Consider the following 26,304-nt stretch of genomic DNA (forward strand, 5'->3'; position numbering starts at 1 on the left):
ACGTAAGGTCACATATTCACGGGTTCCGAGGATTAGAGGGCAGGCCCCTTTGGGGGGCCCTTTTTCTGCCTGCCACAGGTGCTAAACAGACCCCTTACTAGCCAGGTGACCTTCGACAGGTCTACTCAACCTTTGTGCCTCGTCCGTAACACGGGGCTTGTCAGATGCCTACCCTGTGGGTATGTCGTCATCCTCTAACCCGGCCTGTTACCCATCATATGTAAGGTGTCCCATGCAGTAGCATGCTAGATGCGTGGCTCCTAGGAAGTCCGAACTCTGCAAATAAGATGGGATTGAGCTCACAGGACGCTCACGGACTAGTGAGCAAGATTCTCTGAGTGCCGTGATGTGGTGAGGCATGGTCAAGAGAGGGCTCAACCCGGAGTGTGGTATGGAGCCAACCAGGAAGGCGTCCTAGATGCGGTTGCCTTGGAGAAGTCGTTCGGCAGGGGTGGGAGGGGAAGGGTATCTCCTGCATACGAAATAGCGGCGGTCAAGGTGCAAAGGGGCCACCCCAGGGAACTTCAGGCAGCCCTGCTTGTCCAGAGCTTGGTCTGTGACCTGGAGAGCAGAGATCCTCGTTTCTCCCCCCGTTCTCTCATTTATTAAACATTCATCAACGTCCTGCTAGTCTAAGATGCTGACTCAAGAGCCCGAGTCTGCCAGAGTGACGTACTTCCCACAGTCCCTCTGCGCTATCTCCTGGACCCGGAGTGGAGTCAGGATGTGACCGTCACAATCCCGGGGCGGGGGTGACTTCCTCAGCCAGGCCCCTGGCCAACTAGAGGGACCAGGCTGGGAACATTCTAATGCCGTGTTACAGTGGCTGGTTTGAATCAGCTTTTCACCATTCAGAAGAGTAAAACTTACTGTCAAGGACACATTTGCCGTATCTCGTTTCACCATGATTAGCAAATGCTTGGGGAGCTGAAGCATATTTGCATTAGGGTCATTTTAGGCTCCCCACGAGCCCCAGTAGCCCAGAGCTCCAGGATTCATTGAGCGTCTACTCCTGGCCTGTGCCACGCGTACCCCAGTGACCCAACTGAACTGCGGAGCCATCCGGAAGTGTCCATTTATGCTCAGGAAGTCCATTACTCTCCAGACCTGGCTACCCAAACGCTGACCGGAGAAAGCCCTTCCTTCCAGCTAACTATTCCCTTTTGAAATGGACGTTTCTCAATCCAGCATCATATTTCAATAAATTCATCCTGCTTCCAAATCTTTCTACAAGTAGAATGATAGAAAATTCAAAACATATGCCTCCAAACCCCAACTAGCAAAGTAAGATACTTTTCTTCTTCTGTTTTTTTTTTTTTTTTAGGTTTATTTATTTATTTTGAGAGAGACAGAGTGCAAGATGGGGGAGGGGCAGAGAGAGAGAGAGAGGGGCAGAGAGAGAGAACCCCAGGCAGCATTCGAACAGTCATCGCAGAGCCCGATGTGGGCCTCAATGCGGGGCTCGAACTCCCCCACCGTGAGGTCATGACCTGAGCCGAGGTCAGATGCTTAACGGACCGAGCCACCCAGGTGCCCCCAATGTAAGATACTTCTAGAATACCTTTTGGGGTTTTTGTTCATTTGTCTCCTTTCCTAATTAACGTCGGTAATGTTCTCGTTGGCGAGGAGCTTAAATTCTTCCCTGTCCCCAATTTTTCTTCCACAAATGTTACATCTCAAGACTTTATATGTTGGTGTCAAACACAGAAATGTTATCTGCAGTTCAAACTGTAACTTGTATTTAGCTCACTTAGTCCAGTTTGGACTTAATAACCACAAAGATTTTCTGTCAGTGTGAGATGACCTTTATTCCTTCTGAAATAAGCCGGGTATTTTTCTTCGGGCAGAAAATTCACTTTTGCCAGTGTTGTCTATCTGAACCATGGTGACTGAAAGCGTGACTTGGAAATTAATCTTACAGATAACTGCACGTCGAGAGCCACAAACAATTTGCATCAGGGGAGTCCTGAAATACGTTCGTTTTATCTATTTTATCACTCACCAGAAAATAGCGTCGCTTGATTTATGCAGCGTGAGCTGGCCAGACAATTTTTATGGGCTGGTAAATATTCAGTGTTTATCTGCAAGGCTGGTTTAAATGAGTTTGCATTATGATGATACACCTGGAGCGGAACGTTTGCTAACCGTCTACCACTCTGGTGACGAGCAACGGGAAGCGAGAGACGCTCTTGCCAAGAGTCCTATCGTCCAAGAGTCGGGAAGGTCTCCCTTCTGTCCCGCTGCATGAGAAAGCAATGATAAGATTTGTTCGTTTGGGCTCCATTTTCCGTTGAACGCAAAGGTCAATTTGGAGAAGAGAGAGGGAGAAATACGAGGAGACCAACAGGACCTTCAGTTGCTCATAAGAGTGCCTTTGTCTCTGGGTGGAGCAGCGAGCAGCAGGGGGCTGGGACAGTTAGTGACAGGGAGGGAGGAGCCCATCCGCCCAAATGGCAGAAGATCATTTGCATAATAAAGTCATTTTAAGGAAGAGATTAGATCAAGTAAATTGTGGACTTAATGCAAGATGTCATCATCTCCTTTCAACAGGCATAATGACAGTCAAACTTCCAAACTACAATCATAAATATAAGTTTTATCACTCTGAAGATAAGACTGGTAATTAAAACCCATCACTTTCTGTGTCATTGTAAACTACAGCGTGACGTCAGAATTCCCTCTGAAAGGCTAAATTTTATCTCTTGATAATGGCAGAACCTCTAAGTGTTCCATTATTAAGAATCCAAAGGCTGTAGATGGATGTGATAGAGTGGCGATAAGAAAACGGTTGTCATTTTGCTTCTCAAGAGACAGACGTGAAGTCTCTTCGTGAAAACGGGAAGACAGATATTTTTAAGCGTGGCAACTTTGAACCCAAACCTGTGCCTTTATAACCTCTTACCAGTGGGTAGAAGTCATTTGCACTTTTGAAATTATTGACCATTGTGGCTCTGAGAGAAATGCCGGACGGCCACTCGCACACAAAAGCCACGAGGGTCACTTGGCTGAGTCCTGGTCCGCTGTCGGAACTGGTCTCTGCTGGGTCTGCACACAGCCAGGGCGCGCGGGATGTTGCCTCTGGGGTTTGGGTCTTCTACTCTGCTGCTTTTAATGTTTTCTTTTAATGCAAGAGTTGTATCTGTTCCCAAGGTCAGCCCTGAGCCCCCTTTCCGGTTTTCCCGCCGATAAGGTTTCTTACTTCGCCTGTATTTGTAAAATGTCTGTCTTTTGATGACCTTAGATCTTCTTTCCCCGTCCGACCGCACAGTAATACTTCCTTTGATGTAAATGAGTAAGTGAAAATCCAGAGTCACAGTAAAGATAAGCCAGGAGACCGCATCCGTTTACCCGAGATGCCTTGTTCGGCAGAAATCATAATTGACTTCCTCTGGGGAAGGCAGTTGAGACATGATGTGCCTTCCCCAGATTGCTTTCCCTGTGGCTTTGCACTCCTTCTTGGCCCGCACCTGCTCTGTGCGGGCCTGAGGCACTGTCCCTGTCTGCTGGGTTTTTACAGTGGGAGGAAGGAGCCTTGGGACATCACAGGAGGCAAGAGAGCAAGCGTGGCGAATGCAAGGAGGGGAAGCCCCCACAGCACGGTCGAGAGAAGGAGGGCCGGGTCCAGCCTCACGGGAAGGTGGTGGTGGGAGAAGGCCTGGAAGGACACAGTCAGCAATGCGGAGGAACACAGCAGCCCAGGACCCTGCTCCAACGGGCTCCAGCAGCCAGGTTCCAAGGAAAACGCTGATTTACTTGGCTTTGGCCCATCATCCATCATTGACCCATCTTCCGACCTGTGGGACAGAGCACTGTGGCCGGACTGGAGTCTCCTCCCGTGCTGTGGGCACAGGCTCTCCCACGCTGGAGAGATTCCTGCCCAGGAGGGGTTTGGCCCCAGTGCAGCGGGCTGTGCTGGAAGGGGCGGTGCCGAGCAGTGCCCCGCCTCCAGCCGGAAGCTTGCCGGCCCCCGGAGGCGGCACAGAACCCCGCGCGGCCCCGCCTACAGCCTGAAATGGCAGGTGGGGCGGCGGCCGGGCATGTTATGATCTGAATCCGGTCCCAGCTGCTTTTGTACTTCTAAAATAAGTTTCGGTCATTTTAAACCTCTTGGCCTTTAAACCTCCGTGTTTCTCGTGCCACGATTTCTCATCCCAACGTAGAGACCCCAGGGCAGGAAAGACCAGCCCAACTGGATGAGAACAAGCGTCGCTTTTGTTTCCGTTTTTGTTTTTTTAAGTTTGTTTCATGGATTTATTTTGAGACAGGGCTAGAGAGAGAGCAAGCAGGGGAAGGGCAGAGAGAGAATCCCAAGCAGGCTCCACGCTGTCCGCACAAAGCCCGATACGGAGCTGGAACCCACCAACCGTGAGATGGTGACCTGAGCCGAAATCAAGAGTCAGACCCTTAACCGACTGAGCCACCCAGGCGCCCCAAGAACAAGCACTGGAAGCAGGGTTCTGCCCCATCCTCCAGGCACCATGTCCCCACCCAAATTAAAACAGCCATTTCTGAGCATTGACGAAAGCTGTCAGCCCCTAAGTGCTTGAGGATGGAGAATGCCAAAGATCTCATCCGTGGAGGTTGACCAAGAAGTACACATGATCATGTGCTTTCTATTGATTCTCTAGATAAACAGATGAAGAAGCCCCGTGACAAGGGATTGAGTACGGGTTCTGGTCTTTGATGTCACAGAGAGAGATCCGTCCCATCCCCAAGTTCACGTAGCTGATGAAAGCATGACCTAATTTTCTTCCAAATGTGAGTTTTCTTTGCCACATTGTAGCAAGCCATGTCACTGACATGTCCCGGTGATGATACACCAGTGGTAAAGTGTGACATGGCATTTCTTGCTCCCTCAAGTTCTGGGTGAGAACTAAAATGAGTAAGTCTTGGATCTAGACCGTTATTGGTTTCCTGGGAAAAACAGAAAGTTAACTTTTAGAAAGCTGCATTTTTCAAGCCACTGGGCAGATTAATACCAGAGTAGAGCAAGCCCTACCCAGCTTTGCTTCTTTATGGACTGACTTCTGCCCGCAGCAGTTTTCAAGTTATCAGAGTCAGGGATTTTCATTTCTTTTCCTGAGTCAGTAGACATTCTGCAAAGAGACATAAAAATGTTTACCGACTTTCTCTCCACTGCCCCCTTCTTGGAGGAAGACCCCCGCCCCAACTGGTGTGCTCAGACTCAAGGGCATGTCACCCAACTCCGTTCATTACCATTACCTGAGAATAAGCACGGGTGGCCAGTGTCACAGCCTGTCAAGTTATTCCCTGAAAAAGATTTGGTGGAGATGCAGCCAAGCCTGAGGATGGACAGATTACAGGAGTCATCTGGTGGTTCTGGAGAGAAAGGAACCGCAGGGAGAGGAGTGTGTTGCCAGTTAGGTGGTTTCTAAGAGGGAGATCGCAGCTGAATAGAAGGACCGTGGGCTTCGGCATTGGATCCGTGAGTCAAGTCCAGCTTTACCACCACCCCAACATTATCATCTTCAGTAAGTTGAGCCTTGGTGTTTGAATCGGTGAAGCGGGGTCCGTAGACCTTACAGGGGTGGCTGTAAGGATTAAAGATCCTGCGTGCCGGACCTAGCACGATACCCAATAGTGGGGGTACTCAACCAATGGTATGTTGGTGATCTAAAATACGTTCATTCATTTAAAATGTGTGTGCTGGTTGGTTTAAGGGCGAGGGAAGGAATTACAGGGAAGATGACCTTGGTTCCCAGAGTATAAAAATGACTCAGACCCAAATGTCTGTACTTGAGATCTCCTACTACCTCTTTCAAGATGGTGCTTAGTGCCTGTGCGGTGAGATGACGCTCTAGGGGCTCACCCAGCGCAGGCTGGGAGGGCGCCCAGAACGACCACGGGATGTGGAGCCATGGGGAGCTTCACTCCCTGAAATGAGTCGGGAGGGGAGAGGTGTAGGGAAGTTGAAGTCCTTGAGCTGCGACTAGAGTTGTTATTTAATATACAGAGTATGTACAAAACTTCCCAGTGTTTCAGATTCGGAGAGTCTCTTCCCCCTCATGTCCCAAGGTAGGTTCAGAAATTACTTATCCCGTCATTCAACACTTTTCATTGGTTTCCTCTGATGTGCGAGGCACTGGGGACAATCCTCGGTGAAGGAGACAGATGTCAAGTCCCTGTTGATAGAACCATGAACTAGTGCAAGTAAAGTAGGTGTTGCAAACCTGGCCAGGCACGAGGAGCTCTCTTTCTCCCTCACCCGTTCTCCCACTCTTAATGTCCAGGAGCCAGACTTCCCCTTCCCCGTGATCGATGGCTGTCCTTATTATAATTCAGTTTGACTGAGAGCCTGCCGTGTGTTGGGGCCTCACTGAGTCTCACAGCACCTCTGAGTCAGGTGATGCACTTGTCCCCATGTTACCGGGTCTCTTGGTATGTAGGGTTGACACCAGATCAGCCTACATTATTCTCAGGCCCAAGTCTCTTGCCCTTCCAACTCTGCAGCATGGCTGCTTAGAGAGACCAGAGAAGGCAGGCGGCCTTCCAAAAGCAATGGAAATTCGATAAACGGTCACTGTTTTTCTTGGATCCCATACATGCCCAGATATAAAGCATGGTTTCCCCCCCAGAAATTATCCGTCAGAAAGCTTGGTTGACTGCTGACCTATTCATCTCTCGATCATATCTTTTGACTCTCACAGTCCTGTCGGAAAGGTGCATCGGGCCTCGGGAGCCTCTATCAGTGCTGTTTAGGAGCCTGGTTGAGGCTGATGGACAAGATTGGGTTTCCGAAAAGACGGGGACGTTCGTCGTATGTTTAATTACTGTTCCTAGGGTGTGACTTCATGCCTCCGCCTTTTGTTGTTGTTGTTGTTGTCGTTGTTGTTGTTCTGGTAAAGGATCCTTGAAAAGATCACTTTGACAAGCAACAGGATAAATGATCAGCTTCTGGAGATCCTGAGTATGTACCCTCTGAGCAAATAGAAAACAGTAAAATCAGAAGACTCATTGTTGGAGGAGTGGGTACTTGAACCTAAGAATAAGATTTCCAGTGACAACATCACAACAGAGTAAAAAGGTCAGCATCAACATGAGCTAGAAATACAGAGGATGGGCTGCAGAAAACAGACTTTTTGTAATCACTTTATTGAGGTGTGGTTGACATACACGCAGCTGTAGGTATTTAATGTGTACAACTTGACGAGCTTGGAGATGAGTGTACATCCGTCGCCACAATGGATGCCATAAACACATTCATCGCCTCTAAAAGGTCATACCTCTCTTCGTGTGTGTGCGTGTGTGTGTGTGTGTGCGTGTGTATGAGAGAGAGAACAAACACTTAGCATTAGGATCTACCCTCTTGGCAAAATTTTATATTAACTAGAGACTCTGCTGTATAGTAGGTTTCTAGGACTAATTTTTCACAACGAAAACTTTGTACTCTTCGACTAATACCTCCTCACGTCTCCCCACACCTCCCCCCTGCCCCTGGCAACCACCGTTCTACTCTCTGCTTCTGTCAGTTTGACTTTTTAGATTCCACCTGTAAGTGAGATCACGCAGTGTTGATCTTTCTGTGTCTGACTTCTTTCACTTAGCATTCATTATGTCCTCCAGGTTTATCCAGGCTGTCTCAAAGGGCAGGATTTCCTTACTTTTTAAGGCTGAGTAATCTTCAGTTGTGTGCATATACCACATTTTCTTTATCCATTCATCCATCAATGGACACAGGTTGGTTCCATGTCTTGGCCATTGTGAATAATGTTGCAGTGAACATGGGAGTTTAGATATTTATTCAAGATCCTGATTTCGATTCCTTTGGATGTATACCTAGGAGCAGGACTGCTGGCGATATGGTAGTTCTGTTTTTAGTTGTTTGCAGAATTTACACACTGTCTTCTGCAAAGGCTGTATCTGTTGACATTCCTACAACGTATGGTATAAGGGTATGAAGCTTCCCTTTTCTCAGCATCCTTGCCAACGCTTGTTATCTTTCATGTTTTTAGTAACAGCCATCCTAACTGGTGCGAGGTGATAGCTCATTGTGGTTTTGACTTGTATTTTCCTGATAATCAGTGATGTTGAGTGTCTTTTCCTGTAACTGTTGGCTATTTGCACGTCTTTGAAGAAATGTCTATTCAGTTCCTTTGCCCATCTTTTAATCTGGTCATTTGGGATTTTTTGCTACTGACTTGTAGAAGTTCCCTATATATTTTATATATTCACCTTTTGTCAGATGTATGGGTTGCAGATATTTTCTCCCCTTCTGTAGGTCGTCTCACATTTTGTTGATTTTTTTCCTCTACCATTCAGAAGCCTCTCAGTTTGATGTGGCCCCACTTTCTTTTTGCTTTTGTTGCCTGTGCTTTTGGCATCCTGCCCAAGAGATCTTTGCCAAGACCCAACGTCAGGAAGGTTTTCCTCTACGTTTTCTTCTTTCCTTTTTATAGTTTCAAGTCTTACACTGAAGTCATTACTCCATGTTGAGTTCATTTTTGTGTCTGGTATTATTAGATAAGGGTCCCGTTTATTCTTTTGCATGTGTATGGCCAGTTTTCCCAGCGCCATTTATTCAAGAGACTGTCCTGACCCCGTTGTGTATTCTTGGCACCTTGGTCAAAGATCAGTTGACCAAAGACCTTAAGACCAAAGAGAAATGTAAACAAGCTGGGAGTATTGTTTCACAATACAGGAGAGTAAAAGAAAAAAGTAATATCTCTTAATTAAAATGTGACTTTTCAATATTTCTCATCAAGTTAACCGACAATATGTTCTATGACTCTTGACCCCATCACCCACGTTGCTCCAAATGTGCACATTCAAATTGGCCATCGCCTTTCCTGTGCGATTTTCTCTTCGGGAAAATGGCAGCTCTCCTTACGTGTGCGGTGGCTTCTATAGCCTCTCGTGATTTTACAGTCGTTGCGCTGACCAGACACCTGGTTTTCTAAGCCAGGCAGCCCATTGGCATTTGGGACGTTAAGTCCCAAACCCACCCTACCCTAGAAGACCCAGTTTTGTGTTCTGGGTCCAGATTCCCCAGCAGGGATCCGGTTCTCTCTTAGAAAATGTTTCATACTTGCTTAAATACCATTTGTATACCTTTGCTTGACTCCCTGTCCTATTTTACCCACTTTGTTTGGTATTCATACATCTAACTTACCTCTTTGTTTTAAATCATTGTGGACACCCGTCTCTTTCTCTCTCTCTTCCTCCCTTTTTGTTCTTAACCTTCTGTACACCCCAGGCTAACCCTCATCCTTGTGACCCTGTTTACAAGCTCATGTGTCTGAAACTGCTCAGAGATCTGTTTATACACACACACATACAGCCATATAGCCATATAGAAATCTTTGGGGCACCTGGGTGGCTCAGTCGGTTATGCAGCCGACTTCGGCTCAGGTCATGATCTCGCGGTCCATGAGTTCGAGCCCCATCTCGGGCTCTGTCCTGACAGCTCAGAGCCTGGAGCCTGCTACCGATTCTCTGTCTCCCTCTCTGTCTGCCCCTCTCCTGCTTGCTCTCTGTCTTGCTCTCTCTGTCTCTCTCTCTCTCTCTCTCTCAAAAATAATAAACATTAAAAAAATTTTTTAATATGTGTAGAAATCTCTTTTTGCCCTATAAGGAAAACTAACTCATCAATTCACACATTCAAATTGCAACAATGTTTGGGTTTTGTTTTTTGTTTTTTGTTTTTAACGTGGCCGCATTTCTTAGGAGATAAGTTACTTAATAATAGTAAGAACGACAGAACCTATATAGCATCAAAACAGCATCATGGCAGAGTGATATCAACCCTGCCTACCCAGTTCCAGGGGCCTAGCATCTGCTGGAAACTGCTGGTCTCCTGTATCCTGGTGTTCTGAGGCAGGGAGAGAAGAACAAAGCCATCTTATAACCTCATTTGGTCGCCCTCTCCATACACGGCAGTAGCGCTGAACCCCTTATCCACCTACGTCTGGGATCACCTGGGCTGCACGTGAGTGCGTATCATGGCTCTTGCCCTGTTACCCGTGTGCACCTGCCCGTCGCTCCCCTCAGCAGTGTGGGGGAGAGGGGGTCTTCTTCTGCCCTGTGTCCTCAAGGCCCATGCAGGGCCCAGTGCCTGTGAGGCCTCGATACACCTGAGAGCACCGGAGGGGGCAGGCTGAGCTCTGCCCTCAGACGGCCCCGCTGTCTGGCTTTAGGCAACATACTTAACCTCTTCAGTCCTGGTTTTCTTGTCCATAAAATGGGAAAATGAGACCTCCGTCTTAGGATCCCTGGTAGGATTGAGTTATGGAGTTTGGCTCCTGGTCCCCCCCTCTCAGAGGAGGGACCAGTCTGCTTAGAACAACAGCCCCCTGGCCCCTCTCGCTCTCCCGTTTCCTTCATCACGTTGCCCTCCACTGGACTTCAGGCGCGTTCATTTGTTTGCTTTTCTTTCTTCTTGCAATTTGAAAGCAAGCAGAAGTCTTGTCCTCATGGGGCCAACGCTGTACCCCCAGTGCCTGGCAGATAGTAAGTACCGGATAAATCTGTGTACGATTGAAGTCTGCAACATGACGGGAGATGGGTGGATGGGTGGGTGGGTGGACGGACGGACGGACGGACGGACAGCTGGGTTGGTAGGCAGGTAGGACGGATGGGAGGGAAGAATGAAGGAGAGACAAAGCCAGACAGCCAAGTAATAAGTAGATAGGGCCCACGCATATATGCAGACAACCATTGAGTTGTTGATATTTTAGACGACAGTTTTTCCCAGCTGCTTTGATTAATTAGATCCAGGTATTTTGATCAAAGTGCCATCGAATAGGATTAATTTAAGAGCGAAGTATGGGCTCAACGCCGAGACTCATCCTTACCACCCCCCGACCTCCAGTAAGTAGATGAAAAAGAGGAAGAAGGGAGAAGGTGGGTAGCGGGCAGAGGCTGGGTATGTCAGTGGCGCAACCACACTGTGGGCAGAAGGGGGCCTCTGGGGTGGGTGCTGTAAGAACAACGTGACGTGGTGGCTCAGCCGGTCAAAAGTCCAACTCGATTTCAGCTCAGGTCGTGATCTCACCGTTCGGGAGATCGAGCCCCACGTCCAGCTCTGCGCCGACAGCACAGAGCCCGCTTGGGATTCTCTCTCCTCTCTCTCTCTCTCTCTCTCTCTCTCTCCCCCACCACTCCTGCCCCTCTCCCACATCCCCTCTCTCTCAAAATGAAGTAACTTTAAAGAAAAACAACAACAAAAAAAAACAGGAACATGATACTGTTGAGCCAGAGACCTTGCCTTGTTCCATGACAGAGAAGTGTGTCCAGTTCGGGATAATGCCTTTCAAAGGGAGTTTGGAGAGGCCGCTCAACACGGTTTTTGAAAAACAGAGAACGGGAAAATGGGAGTTTCCTCCGGTAGCTTCCTGTGGAGGTCCACGTCTGAACCCAGTGTTGATCGCAGCTGTTGCGAGGGTCTGTTGTTTCTTTGCTTTGTTTTGTTGGGTTTTAATGAGATGCTAATCACGTCTGCTCTTGGCTGATGAAAAGGAATCAGCTACAGGTTAAAGAAAGAGACGTGTTTGGGGCGCCTGGGTGGCTCAGTCAGGTAAGCATCCGACTCTCGGTTTTGGCTCAGGTCATGTTCTCGCAGTTTCGCGGGTTTGAGCCCCACTTCAGGCTCTGTGCTGACAGCGGGGAGCCTGCTTGGGATTCTTTCTCCCCCCACCCCGTCTCTCTCTGCCCCTCCCCCACTCACGCTGTCTCTGTTTCTCTGAAAATAAATAAATTTGTAAAAATCAAACAATAAAAGAGACGTTTCTAGAAATAACATCTTCTGCTTCTTTGCTTCTGTTTCAGGTGCTAAACCGGCCCCTGGGATCTGCTTTGAGAGAGTCAACTCCGCAGGGGACCCTTACGGCAACTGTGGCAAAGACTTCAAGAGTTCCTTTGCCAAATGCGAGATGAGGTACGGAAGCTGCGGCCGGACCACGCCATCACTCTGGACTTCCTCCATCGCCAAGGGCTGCTCCCAAACTTTCCCTCTTTGGGACTCTCTGTTCTTGCCCTTCCAGAGATGCTAAATGCGGGAAAATCCAGTGTCAAGGAGGCGCCAGCCGGCCCGTCATCGGTACCAATGCCGTTTCCATCGAAACGAATATCCCGCTGCAGGAAGGAGGGCGGATTCTGTGCCGTGGGACCCACGTGTACTTGGGCAATGACATGCCGGACCCCGGGCTTGTGCTTGCGGGCACAAAGTGTGCGGACGGAAAAGTAAGACACCGGGGCTCTCTTGCATCATAAATATAAGTCCAGAGGGGGGCCCGTTGAGAAGCGTCCTGTCCAGGAACCCACTTAGGAGGTTGGTTTGTTTTCCTAAATCCACTCCTTCCTGCAACTTTGGCATCCAATTCTTTGCACCTAGAAGGAAACGTTAATAAATCCTGGATCCTGGCCAGACCATGGAGATGCAGATTTGGGAAAATCAAGCCTGGTTTCTCAGCCTTTAGGTGTGAAGAAGTCATTTCGGCACTCTGGGTGTCATGAGTATTTCCAGCCAGGAAATTACTTTGGAAGGAAACGCAGTAGCGTATTACGTTGTTTTTGGAAACGTGGGTTTGGTTTCTGGCACAGCGAGGGCTTGTTCTCACCTGGACAGAACGGGAAGTCACATGTATTTTCAGAGACCCCCAACGAGAGAATAGGAGAGGGGAAGAGATAGGATCAGCTTGAAGCCAAAGAGAGTCCTTTCAGAGACCAAGGGGAAGGTAGACTGAGATATCTGGGGGGTTAGAAATAAAGTCAAAAATGAAAAAAAAAAGTGAAATTGAGATTTTAACATGCTGCCATGTTGATTTTTCTCACCAGACTTTCTCATCAGGCTAAATGAAAGCAAGTTAATACAGCATGGTAGGAAAGGAGATTAATCAACCCCCACAAGTTTTTTAAGGGACCATGGGGAAGGGGAAGGAAAAAAAAAAGTTAGGGAGAGAGCCAAACCATAAGAGACTCTTAAAAACTGAGAATAAACTGAGGGTTGATGGGGGGGTGGGGGGGTGGGAGGAGGGGAGGGCAGGTGATGGGTATTGAGGAGGGCACCTGTTGGGATGAGCACTGGGTGTTGTATGGAAACCAATTTGACAATAAATTTCATATTTAAAAAAAATTTTTTTAATAAATGAAAATAACAAAAATATGAAAAAAAAAAAGGATCCCATCTTCAAAATGATGATGAAATGAACTCACTGACACAGAGGCCACATAGTAGAATAGAAAGATATGAATTCAGCCCCTTGAGCAGAGTCCCTAGGGCAAGAATTCTGTATACTCACCCCCTTTCCGCCATCTGCTCTGACCCATAAGTGCTTCATCTCTAAGGAAGTGGGATGATCCAGGAAACACAACGTACATTCCAGGGTCTCCTTAACCACACACGTTAGCTTATATTCTGGCCTTGACCCTGGATAGGATCAAGTTGATTTTTGAAACTGTAGCCCGAACAGCCCGAGCCAGGTGCATCTGAACCCTGAAATTCCAAGGACTCAAATCATCAATGAGTGTTTTTCTCCACGTACAAGAATAAATGTGTTTTGCTCTTTATTTCTGCAGAACACGGGTTCTTTGAAAGCCACGCTTGCCTTTGCCCATGGGTTGGGCGGAGATTTTGACCAGGGTCCTGCTGTGTCCTTTGTAACCTCAGACGATTTCTTGTCTCGGCTGGAATGTGACCGTCCCCTTGGCCAGGTTTCCCACCAGCCTTTGGAGCTGCTCAAAGCTGGCACTTTTGTCAAAGGGTGTCGCTTGAGTGCCTTCCACAAGCTGTTGGGGTCAGATGGTGAACTTCCCATAGGAAGGCTCTGTCGATTAAATATGCTTCTGGAATCTAAAACTTAGACTTCTCTTCCTCTGACCCCACCAATTTGTAACATCTTATGGGAGATAAAGGGCCTGCTCCTTTGAGTCTGGTGCATATTATGCACCTTTAAAATGAGACTAAACTCTCGCAACCAACCCGGTGTCATTCAGCAAATTACTGCCTCTGCAAAGTTTAATAAACACAAGGGAGCTGCCTGTTTTCCTCTGCTGAGCATTTCTGTTGATGGTTTATGTCATCGATGATAATACTTGTCAGTCAGTAATTTGGAAAAGTTCCCATATTTCGATATCGCCTTCAAAAGGTCCTTGGACCTTGGATTTCTTGGAGTCTCTGAGTCTGCACAGGCCCTAGGTTAAGGGCTGGTGCATTTCTCCCGTCCTGTATCTTTCAACGGAAGGGGCCATTGAGGGGGAGGGGAGGCGACGGACGCTGGAATTCACACGTCTCACTGCAAGCCCTAAACAAAAACCCTGAGAAAATCAGTTATCGTAATCTCATGATTGACTGAAACCGTATAAAAGTGCCACGCTGACCCTGAGTCACGTTGACCTGAGTCTTGAAACGTGCTGAGTTTGGAGGCAGGCATCAGACTCCAGGTCAGAGTCAAATGGAAAGCCCGTCCTTGTGCTACAGCCGTATTCACTGAAAGGAGAGAGTCTTCCGCGAGCTTTCCTTGCCTTCTCTTTTTAAATCACAGATACGTGCCTGTGCCTGTGATCGGAAAAGGGCTGACAAATTTACCGTGTTTTTCTCCTCCTGCAGATCTGCCTCAATCGTCGATGTCAAAACATAAGTGTCTTCGGCGTTCATGAATGTGCCAAGCAGTGCCACAGCAGAGGGGTGAGTGGGCTGAACTGCCTTTTTATAGCCAGTCCACATTAAGCACTCAATCATTCATTTTAAAGGACTCTGCAATCCCTATTTTTTTAACTTCTAAGAAATACAGCAGTCACCTCAATCTTGTCTTCTAAAGATACTAATTTTCTTTGCCCTTTACATAGCATAAGAAATGTGACTTTTATTTAACAAAGAGAATCAGACTGAGCAGTAATGATCTTTTAAATGAACATCCTGTGATTTTTTTTTAAAAAAGGACTTTGTCATCTTCAAAGTGATTTTAAAACTAACCTTCCTTCATGAAGGATTTTGCTTTAACGTTTCAAACAGAGCTGTCCTCCTTTCAACCACGATTCAGAATATGTGTCTGAACTGAAATACTTCCAGAAGGAATTAAGACCAAGAAGACAGAACATACTGACCACATGTTCTTGAAATCACGTACAGTGTGCATTTCAACCCAAGAAGGCTGTTAGTTCAGCTCAGAGAGTTTTTTAGGAGAGAAGAGGACGCTAATTGTTTCAAACAGAATTTATTTTTCCTGATGGGCTTAATTATTTCCCAGGGAACCCGATTAATCTTGATTAGCCACGCCAGTGGTTCATTTGTTTTTCTCAAACCTTTTCTGCAGAAATCATGCTCCCAATTCTATTTTTAAAACTTGCACACACTCGCCAGTGATCCTAACACAGAATTATGGGGGTTTTCGTGAAGTTACTATTGCGTTGGAACCGGAAAGGACCGTGATGCCATGTCAGATGGGTTTGCTGACTGTCAGTGTAAAAGGAAGTCCTCTTATGTCTTCGTGGCATCAGAGATTTCTTTCTAACGGCTGTAAGAGATGATCTGGTACAGCCTTGTTATCTTACTGATGAAGACGCCCAGACCCAGGTGGCAAGAGTGCATGTCCAAGCTTGCACGACCGGTTCGTAGTAATGCCAGGGCGGGGTCCCTGGACTCCTCGCTTCGCAACAGCCCTGGGGGCCCATCCATCTGGAGAGGAAAGGCCCATATTTTCTGGGTAGGCGGAGTAGCCGCCATGACTTGGTGACGAATGACTTGACTACGGTCCTTCCCCTAGTGAGGCCAGGCTCACCAGCAGCGCCTCCCAGTGGGGTGTCCCGGTTGCGGTCTCTCTACTACAAGCTGCAAACAGGGCACACGACTCTGGTTTGCGTTGGGAGACTGTGCGCAACGGTGTGGCCAGGACGGTGCCTGAATCCTGGTGGGTGTTACGTCAGCAGCGGCATCGCTGAGAAACAGGCGAGACTCGGTAATCTGTGCTCGGACCCGGCACAGGCCGTGCCACTCAGTAGTTAATTCTGCGTGGCTTCAGCTTATCAAGAATATACTTTCCAGCTTCTCACGGGTAATCTTGACTGTTGGCCTTATTTTAAGCAATTGGGGCAGGTGGTTGATTCATCACAAAAAAAAAAAAATCAGTGCAAAGCAGGGAAACATTACAAATAAGACATACACTGCAAGCATTTTATTTTTGCCTTAAAATATTAAAATATGCACTTGGCCCCTCCAGCAGTGTTTTGATGCAGGACTGAGGCCTTCGGGGCGTGTGCACCCCAGTAGCTCTGCACTGACCTCCTTCTATAAACCACCCAAAGCGCATCATCTACGACGTAAAGTCTGTTTCCCTAAGCGGAAGAGAAACTCGGACCCTCAGAAGCCATCTGAGCTCAGAACCCTTCCGGCCTGCCAGCGATTCCCAGCCGTTCCCAATTGTCCCACCCATTCCAAACTGGTCAGAAATTCTTTGTAGCCACTTGCCTGTATCCCGTGTTCCCAAAGCATGCACTCCGAGTCTCTAGAAATAGTATCCTCTTGGGTTCGTGCTCCTATTCCGCGGGTTCATGCAGTGGCTCGGTGAGTTCCACGTGTGATAGCAGCAAGTCGAACAGCCAGGACAGGTTGGGGACCAGCCTCCATCGGTCACCCTTGCTAACCAGGAGAGCCGGAGCTGGCTCTTCCCTGGAGTGCTCTGGTCTCCAAGCTAGGCTACTCGTTCAGGGGCCCCCCCACCCAGAGCAACGCCCGTCCTCCCGCTTTCTCGGGCACCCCTGTCCCGACGGGCGAGGGCCACCCTCTCATGTCACGAGGACACCAGCTTTTGGTAGACCGTGCCCAGTGCTCATTCAGGGCTGGGCGCCAAGGAGGGGCCGCTGGGAGCCTGCGAGAGGGAGGTGGGCATTTCGGGCACGAGATGTCCGAGCAGGTCACCAGCCTCTCTGAGCCTGCTGTCGGAAGGAAGCGGGGCTGTGCCCAAGACCTCAGATTCCGCACCCCTGCAGCAGGGTCACTCCTCACCACAGAGGGGGCTCCTCATCATGGTCAGATGGGGAGGAGGGGGGAGTGCTGAACTGCAAAAGAGGGACACGGCAATTGACTGAGAAGGAAAGGGGTGGACGTAGCGGACGAACCCCAATCTCCATCCTCCCCCTACCAGGCAGGTCATGTTTTATCTGCAGCCTCGGACTCTGGTCTCACCTGTGCTGCGTTTGGGGTTTAGGCTCGCAGCGACATTTCTGCCCCCGGCTGTATCGGGGCTGATGGGGACTCTGACCACAGGGCCTTTGCTTCGGTGCAGCAGCCGATCAGGGCTCAGAGACTGACCGCCGCCCCGTGTGCCGGGTGGGTCCTAATGCTGCTTCCCTCTTGCTGTCCTTCTCCCCTGCTGCCCGGACAGGTGTGTAACAACAGGAAGAACTGCCACTGCGAGGCCCACTGGGCGCCTCCCTTCTGTGACAAGTTTGGCTTTGGGGGAAGCACAGACAGCGGCCCCATCCGGCAGGCAGGTGAGTGGGGCCAGGGCGTCCCTGGGAGTGGGCGCTGAGCCAGTGGAGGGGGTGGGCAGTGGAAAGCCAGGCGGGGATCCTCCCGAATGAGACGGAAGGGCTTGGTCAAGGCCAGCCTCTCCCTCCCAAGAGAGGTGTGAAGGGGCCAGGTGGTGTGGAGGCGACTGTCCCTTAAAGCTCTTCCTAGAGAGACGCCTCCTCTCAGTGAAGGCTAACGGTCCCCTGTCCCCAGTCCCCGCAGCAACAGTAGTAAAAACAACTGCTTCTATTTATTGAGCAGTTGTCAGGGGCAAGCCCGGGAGCGGGGCGTTTTACATGCACGACCTCCTCGAATCCTGCCTGACCCTGAGGGCAGAGTTCGCATAAAGGACTTGAGGCTCAGGGGAGTCACTCACCCGCAGTCACTTACCCAGCGTCACACAGCTATCACGGAGACCACGTCCGTCTCCCCCTTAAAAAGTTCATCGCAGCCGTGCTCGACGCCCCAGTTCTTTTCTCCCCAGATGACCTTGGGAAATGGCCTTCGGGGCATTGCTGTTTTGTCTGAGCACTTGTCAGGCAGCGAAGAGGCAAGTCTGAACGGTGTCCTTTGTGACGAGAAAGGAACCAGTGGTCCACAGGGCCCGCACCCCCCTGAGCCCACTTGTGCGAACACCTCAGGGCTCGCCTGAGCCCCAGGCCACCCCCGATGGTGGCCGATGTGGCGACAGCGGACGTCACGTCCTCAAGTCCTGCTGTGACCGGCAGTGGCATCACCGTAGTGCCCTGGATGACAGACAGGACCGTGCGCTGCAGCCCGGGCAGCCAGTGCGGTGCTCGCCATCGGCTCGCTCTGCCCGGGAGCTGCCGGTGGGCACATCTGTGGGGACGGTGTCACGAGGAGGGGCCGTGAGTTCCTGTCCTCCTTCGGCTTAAATACGGGTGTGTCTCCGGCCCCACAGCAGCTACAGAAAGGCCCGGAAAGTCTTGGCCTCCAGTGAGCATCCCTCCCAGGGGCAGGAAACCGGGGCCTGGCCCCGTGTCCCCGGCCCTCGCCGAACCTCTCCGCCCTGACCACAGCGTTCCGGCCTCCCCGCGTCCACGTTCTAACGTGGCGTTGACAAGTGTCGTGCAAAACCAGCGGGGTTCCAGTTTTCTCATCCGACAGGGCACTGCCCCCCTCCCCCTGTGGCAGGCCAGCGGATGGCACCCGGAGGGGGTTGCAGAGGACGGGCCGGAACGCTCTGGGTCTGTCTGCAGTGTCAACACATACGACCCATGGGTCTCGGGTCTGGGGGCTTCAGGAAAGCTGGGGTTTCACGGCCGTCCGCTGTTCCCCGTGGCAAGTAAGCAAACCACAACGATCGATCGGCACGGGTGGGGCGTTGACTCCGCCCACTGCCGCCGTCCCTTCATGAAAGGACACCTAAACACCCAGCCCAGAGGCAGGTGCGGGGCGCCGTGTCCCAGGCCCCCCTGCCCCCACGGCCCGCCAGCCTGCCGTGGCCCGGTGTTCACGTGGCAAGTGCTTCCGGGACACCTGCTGTGCACCTGCTGCTCTTCCGGGGTCCAGCGTGGCCTGGCGAGCGCCGCGATGGGCAGGGGGACCGTGGGACTCAGGGCCGACGCGGGGGCGGCCGCGAGGACACAGTGCTTGCACCGGATGAGGGGACCGGGGCGGGGGGCGGGGTGGGTATGGCGGGGGAGGGCCTGGGCAGGGGACGTCACCGGTGCCACCATCACCAGCAGCCTGAGGCGACTGTGGCCTGCTGTGGGAAGCACATCCTGTCGCTGGTGGGGACACAGGGACGAAGGAACCCGCATCTGCGGCTCTCGAGGAAGCCACAGAGCAGTGGGAGCGGCAAGCGACTGTCGCAGGTCCCGACTGCTCTCCACGCTGGCAGGCAGAGCCCTCACCGGGCAGCCCCCGACACGGCCGTGCTCAGAAACCAGCCTCAAAGTCTGGTTTTTCCTTCTCTCCCGCACCTTCCAGGGACCTCGGTGTCTTTGTACTGAACAAAATGGGAGCCAATCACAGAAAGGGGGATGTTCCCTTAGAGAAAATAAGCAGCACCCTCCCAGAGAGAGAGAGAGGTTTGCCTCCAAACGCTGTGTTTCGAGGCTCTAACGAACATAACAAACAAAAATCTAACAAAACCAAACCTGTGGGTGTTTCCTTTCAGCGAGGAGTTTGGGTGAGGTTTGTTTTTTCTTATTTATTTAGTCACTTAGTTGTGAGAGAGAAAGAGAGAGACAGCGAGAGAGGGGGACAGAGGATCCAAGCGGGCTCTGCGTTGTCAGCACAGAGCCCGACGCGGGGCCCAAACTCACAAACTGTGAGATCACGACCTGAGCCGAAGTCGGACGCTTCGCCGACTGAGCCACCCAGGCGCCCCTTGTTTTCACCTTCTAGCTTGACAATGTCCTGAAATAAAGTCTTGGTCTCAAAAAAAAAAATACAAGGAAACAAAACAAAAACACAGACTTCAGCGCTAAGGAATGAGAGAAGAAGAGAGCCCGGAGGGGCGCATTTGTGATGGGGGCTGGGAAGGTCACGGTTGGGGACGTGCGGGCTCCCTGCCACCCCTCTGGGGCCCCCATCCCTGCTGGGAGCGGGCGGGGTTTTGTGATCAGGGCTGCGGTCCCACCTGCCAGGCTAGGCTCCTGTTGTCAGAAATGAACGAGGGCGACACGGACAGAACCTCAGGCGTGACCTTTGAAGTAAGACTAATTTATCAGCACATCGTTCAGGGACTCACTCCGATGCTGTGCCTTCCTTCAAAGCTCGCGTTGCCGTAAATGTCACGATCTGACACTTCCCATATATCATTCTCCCGGCCTCTTTCCCTGAGTGCAATCAATGCGTCTTGTTTCAGACAACCAAGGTTTGACCATAGGAGTCCTGGTGACGATCCTGTGTCTTCTCGCTGCTGGATTTGTAGTTTATCTGAAAAGGAAGACGCTAATACGCCTGCTGTTTACAGATAAAAAAACCACCATCGAAAAGCTAAGGTATCTTGGCGATGGGTCCTCTTTTCCAGAAATGGCATTTGAAAGAACATGCAACCAACCTTCTTTGCACTTTGTTTTCCTTAGCAAAGAAGAGGTCAGAAGTTTAGATAGTGAAACTGTTGTTTGGGTTTTTTTTTTTTTAAATCTCTGCCAGACCAGCTGCCTCCCTTCCTTTGCCTTCAATGATTTGCTGCTTTTTATATAAATAAGCAGGGTGTTAATGAGTCTCACTGTATTGTTTCCCACCCTTACCTCAGTAATTTTTACAAGACATGGGATGTTAAAATATTTTCATCAGCCGGGGTAGCTTTTGACCCAAATATATTCAAAGGCATTATTGCTGAAATGCCAGCTTTCTATAAAACGTCTCCCAGGTGTCACAAAGCCACGTATGTGCGGATTGCAAGAACTAATTTAACAGAATAGTGGCTTTGGGGGACGGGGGGTGGGGGGCGGGGATCGATATTTATTTTTTAATCCTGCAAGAATGTTTAGATAATTTGTCCTTTGCGTGTTGTCCACACTGAGTTAAAGTAAGTAAGTTGTTTTTTGAGACTGGGAACCAAATAGGAAAATAGTTAAGTCAACCCAGGGAGAAAAGCTCTGGTTTACGCTTAACGGGACTGCTCACAGGTGTGTGCGCCCTTCTCGGCCGTCGCGCGGCTCGAACCCTGGCCAGGCTCACCTCAGCCACCTCAGCAAAGGCCTGATGAGGAAGCCACCACATTCCAATATGTCGAAGGTAAGTTGTAAACAGACGTGAGAGGTCGGTGTGCACAGCGAGACACCTGTATCTCAGTGTTTTTCAACAAGAGCTTGAGCGGGAATCGATCTCTGAGATCTGTAGATAGATCTGCAGCGGGAACAGTTCCCTGAAATGCAGCGTGCACACACTGAGTTCCACAAAAGCTTGGTGAGGTGATGGTCAAGGGCCGCAAGGAGGCCCGCTGTGCCCCATGGATGCCCCACTAGATCCTTTAGGGGCAGGGTCCCCTGTGTGATGTGTGTGCCACATTGTGAGCCATGGTCCGTCCAGTCGCCCAGACGAGCCCACTGGGTCTGCCTCCCAAGGAGGTTCCCAGTCTTCCTCTTCCTGGGTCCTCCTCCTCCTACGGTTTCAGATGCCGCTGCGGAGGTTTGGGTGAACTTCTTTGGCCCTGTACCTCCCGGTGCATTTCTAGGAGTTATGCTGAGCCTGTGGATGGACCCCTTTTGCTCCAGCTCTGGGCTGTGGACACCCTGTCGACCCTCTGGTTTCAAAGATCCGGCTCCTTAACCCAGAGTACCCGCCGGCTCCCTCATGAATTACCACCAGACTTCATTCCAATATTTAGTTTTCCCATCAAGTATTTCTGATGACAAATGATTTTAAAAATTAACATCACGGTGGGGCACCTGGGTGGCTCGGTTGAGCGTCCGACTTTGGCTCAGGTCACGATCTCACAGTCTGTGAGTTCGAGCCCCGCGTCAGGCTCTGTGCTGACGCCTCGGAGCCTGGAGCCTGCTTCGGATTCCGTGTCTCCCTCTCTCTCTGCCCCTCCCCTGCTCATGCTCTGTCTGTCTCTCTCTCTCTGCCAAAAATAGATAAATGTTAAAAAAATTTTTTTTTAATTAACGTCACGCATTCAGTAAGCCATAAATAAACTATCTCATCTCCCATGTCTTACCTGATCTACAAGTGTGGAGGATTGGGCTCCAAAGAGGAGGCTGTCGTTCCTAACAGGCTTTACCACCTCTCAGCCCCAAATGTGGGACTTGAGCAAGAACAGCTAGCTTTACCCGCGAGAGCCAAAAAAGCGGCTTAATTTTGAGGAGCCAAAAATAGGAAACGACCCAAATTTCCATCAACAGGTAAAAGGATAAACACACTTTGGTATATTTACACAATGGAATGCTATTCAGCAGCAAGAAAGAGCGGACTATTAATATACACAACATGAATCTCAAGATAATTATGCCAAGTAAAAGAAGCCTGACAAAGAGCACCTACCCTCTAACTCCATTTGTAAGACATTCTAGAAAATGCAAACTATTTTCTGAGGACAGAAAGCATACCAGTAGTTGCAAGGGAGGGCAGCGGGGGAGGGGTGACGGCTTTACGCTCACTATTTTGCACATCGTGATGGTTTCATCGGTGTGGACACGTGTCACAGTTTTCCACGCTGTCCGGTTTCAGTATGTGCCGTTAGCCCTATGTCCGTGGATCCTTAAAAAAGCCGTTTTTAGAAAGAGAGAAAGGAAGAAAAGAGGCGGGGCCTGAGGCACACGGCCCACACTGCATCTGCTCGGGTCTGCCCTGAAAGCAGGGGCACCGTGTACGACATGATGCTCCAGGTGTGGGCCCCTCGCCTCAGCTTCCAGAAGCTTCCATCCTCCTTGCCGGGGGCTTCCTCGGTTCTCCCTGAGCTTTGAAGGCATCCTTACGCCTCGCTGAACAACTCCTTCCTCACTTCCAAGAGATCTGGTGTGTGTCCTCAATCATTGGTGCTTCCTTAGTTGCCTTGCGCCTATCTGTTAACGAATGAAACCAGTTTTTACAGTTCACGTAGAAATCGATCCTGCTAGTCTACGCTGGGGAGGAGGGGTGCTTCTGCTACAATTGTGACGTTTAAACAAATGATGATAGACTCCCTCTCGTGCAACGGCACCGCCGGCCCCTTCAGCTATAGCGGACCAGTCAGCCCCCCCAGTCTCCTAAGGAGGCGAGACCCATGACACCATGGCTTTTGCTCCGTCCCTGCAGGACAACGCCAGGAGGTGGCCACAGTGTCAGAATCTTGACATCAGCGGACCCCTCAGAGCCCTCGACGCCCCTCCGCCCAGTTCGCCTCAGCGAGTGCTCCCGCCTCTCCAGAAGGCTCCCGGTGCACCCCTCGTCCCCGCCAGACCCCTGCCGGCCAACCCCGCTCTTCGGCAGGCCCAGGTATGCCTTCCGCCGCTGCTGTGATGGATGCCACTCAAATCCAGACCCTGCCACTTGCCCACGTCTAGTCGCTTAGCTTGCCGGGGCCTTTATGAATCAGAGATAATTCAGCTCCTCAGATGGTTGAGAGAGAAAGCATTTAGGGCTTGACGTATAGTCCTGATGCAACACGTACTCGTTTCCTTAGAATACTTTTCTGTTCAGAATGGTAAGGGTCCCCATGCAACTTACCACCTACACCGTGACGCTTTTGAGAATGGCGGGGCCACTGCTAATAGTGAGGCCTGGACAATGAAATGAAGATGGTCACTTTAGGAATATTAATGGGCATCCCCTCTTACCCTTTTTCATTTTCTTTTTTTTTTTAAGTTTATTTATTCATGTAGAGAGAGGAGTGGGAGATTGTGAGCAGGGAAGGGACAGAGAGAGGGGGAGAGAGAATCCCAAGCAGGCCCCGCATGGACAGCACGGGGCGCGATCTCACGAACCATGAGAGCATAATCTAAGTCGAAATCAAGAGTCAGTCACTTAACCAACAGAGCCACCCAGGTGCCCCCCATTTTTCATTTTCAAAACTATTTGCAAGAATTCACCCGCTGAGTTTCTCCATACCAGATACGGCATGGTATTAGACCCTCTATTTATCAACTCATTTTTATGCTGTTTCAGAGGCAACAGTTTCTGTGTGTTATAACCATGAACAAGACCTCATTTAACAATAGAAAACTCATGGGGGAACAGGTAGTAAAAACAAGCAAATGAAAAACACAGAGAAATAATCCCTGGCAAGTTTTTGCTATCGTCACACTTCTATGATTTCTGTACCGAACTATGATGTGTATTTTGACATAATTTACATTGTGCTGTATGCACAGTGCTTTATATACTACTTTTTTGCCTTAAAATCATTCCTATTTGCCATGGCATTAAAAATTCTTAGAAATGTTATTTGAACCATAGCACTCTACATGTATAAAGAATACTTTTTGTTTAAGCACTTGCCGATTAGTGGGCAATTTCGGACATCTCTAAGTTCTGCTGTGATAAATCGCTCTGTTGTGAAGGTCTAGACAGATAAATTTGGGAAACTTTAATTATTCCTTTAGGAGAGATTCCTAAAAGTGAAGATGTTGGGTGGAAAAATGCTATAACCCTTTTAAGCCTCTTAATACAGAAACTAAATATTTTTTCAGGACTACTCTGTATATTTATGTTTCCACATTAGTACAGAGACCACAACTTTGCTAGTTCTAAGTATTACCATTTCAAAGCTTTGCCAATTTGATATAAAAAAAATCTCTTTTTTCTGTCTAGTGGTTCCATCACTTACTGAAAGGGGATATTAACATTTTCAACTATAGACGTGTCTCTTCTCAGGCTATCAGTTTTTCCTTCGTGTATTTTGAAGTTCTGGTGTTTGTGGTAGACACAGTTAGAACTGTTGTGTTTTCTTGGTGAATGGACCCTTTTACCATTATGTCATGTCCCTCTTTAGTTCTGGTAATTACCTTTGTTCCAAAATCTACTTTATCTCATACTAATATATCCACTTCAGTTTTCTTTTGATTCGTGTTTGCAAGGTTTATCTTTTCCTACCTTTCTACCCTTAACGTACCTGTCATCTTATTGGAAATGAGTTTCTCAGAGACCGCATGTAGTTGGGTCATCCATTGCATCAGTCACTGCCTTTTAACACATGTCTAGATCATTTACTTTTAATGCAATCATTGATGTTAGAATTTGTCTACCACTTTCATATTGTTCCCTCTGATTTTTGTTTATTGTGCTCCACTTCCCTGAACTCCGATGGATTAGTCTAACATTTTTTAGTATTCTGTGTTGATTTATCTCTAGTTTTCTTTGAGATTTGTCTTCGTATAGTTTTCTCTACACTTGCTGGAAAGCAGGATTCTCAACCTCGGCATTGCTGGCATCTGGGGTTGGATACCTCTTTGTTGAATGGGACTGTCCTGTGTGTCGTAGAATGTTTAGCTGCATCTTGGGTTACATCGACTGGATGGCAGTAGCATGTGTAACCATATCTCCAAATATTGCCAGACGTCCCCAAGGAGACAAAGTCATCTCACTGAAAAACTGCTGTTCTAAAGGTTACACCACATGTGCCTAATTTAACATAGTCTACTGGTGTTAGTACATTATCACTTCAAGTGGAGTGGAAAAACGTTACCTCCTTCAAGGTGTCTTTAGCCTCCTTCCTCCCTTTATCACATCGATGTCTTGCGTGTCGTACATTGAGAACCACCTCAGATACTGTAATTTTGCTTTCGACCATCAAGCAGAAGTTTGGAAACTTAAGAGTGGTCTCCTACATCTACTTATATATCCACCCTTTCTCTTCTTCCTTCATTCCTGATATTCTGAGTTTCTACTATCATTTCCTCTCTGTCTGAAAAACTTCTCTTTAGCTATTCTGTTAAAGCAGGTCTGCTGCCGACAAGTTCTTTTGCTTTTCCTTCATCCAATGTCTATCTCGCCTTTAATCCTGAAGGATATTTTCACTGGGTATAGAACTCTGGGTTGACTATTCTCTCCACAATTGAAAAACGCTGTTCCACCTCCTTCTGGCCTCTGTGGCGACGAGACATCTACCGAAAAGTTCCTCCCACAATCTCTGTTCCAGGGAAGAGATGTGGCCACGTATCGTAAACAGGATTGGAAAGCAGGGCTCTACCATCTCCAAGATGTGGTGCCCAGCTGGGGGGGCAGAGGGGATGGCTTTTGCGTGCCCACCTGGAGCGAGAGTAAGGTCAGGTATGGTCAAAACGTTTCACTCTTACTGGGTCACCCTGTTCCCACATCTTTGGGCTAGAGACAGCAGGCTTTCCTCGAGCCTCTTTTTGGTCTGGTGCCATTGGCATTTCCAGATTGGGAGCCTCTCCAGAGCCCAGGCCAGGATATAAAAAAGGCAAAACCAAAAACAAGAA

At 49.3% G+C, this 26,304-nt stretch overlaps 1 protein-coding gene across 2 annotated transcripts in view; it reads left to right on the top strand.

Moving 5' to 3' along the window:
• Window positions 1–26,304, top strand: part of ADAM12 (ADAM metallopeptidase domain 12) — a 347,656-nt gene that overhangs the window by 297,973 nt on the left and 23,379 nt on the right. For both annotated transcript variants that reach the window (XM_078434959.2, XM_078434958.2), the window contains exons 15-21: window positions 11,785–11,893; window positions 12,000–12,198; window positions 14,564–14,641; window positions 17,337–17,445; window positions 20,301–20,436; window positions 21,070–21,178; window positions 23,180–23,359. In XM_078434959.2, coding sequence (XP_078291085.2) covers window positions 11,785–11,893; window positions 12,000–12,198; window positions 14,564–14,641; window positions 17,337–17,445; window positions 20,301–20,436; window positions 21,070–21,178; window positions 23,180–23,359 — 920 coding nt within the window. The remainder of the gene's footprint in view (window positions 1–11,784; window positions 11,894–11,999; window positions 12,199–14,563; window positions 14,642–17,336; window positions 17,446–20,300; window positions 20,437–21,069; window positions 21,179–23,179; window positions 23,360–26,304) is intronic.

The sequence above is a fragment of the Panthera onca genome, chromosome D2 (genome assembly GCF_046562875.1).
Source record: "Panthera onca isolate mPanOnc1 chromosome D2, mPanOnc1 haplotype 2, whole genome shotgun sequence".
Classification (NCBI taxonomy): Eukaryota; Metazoa; Chordata; class Mammalia; order Carnivora; family Felidae; genus Panthera; species Panthera onca.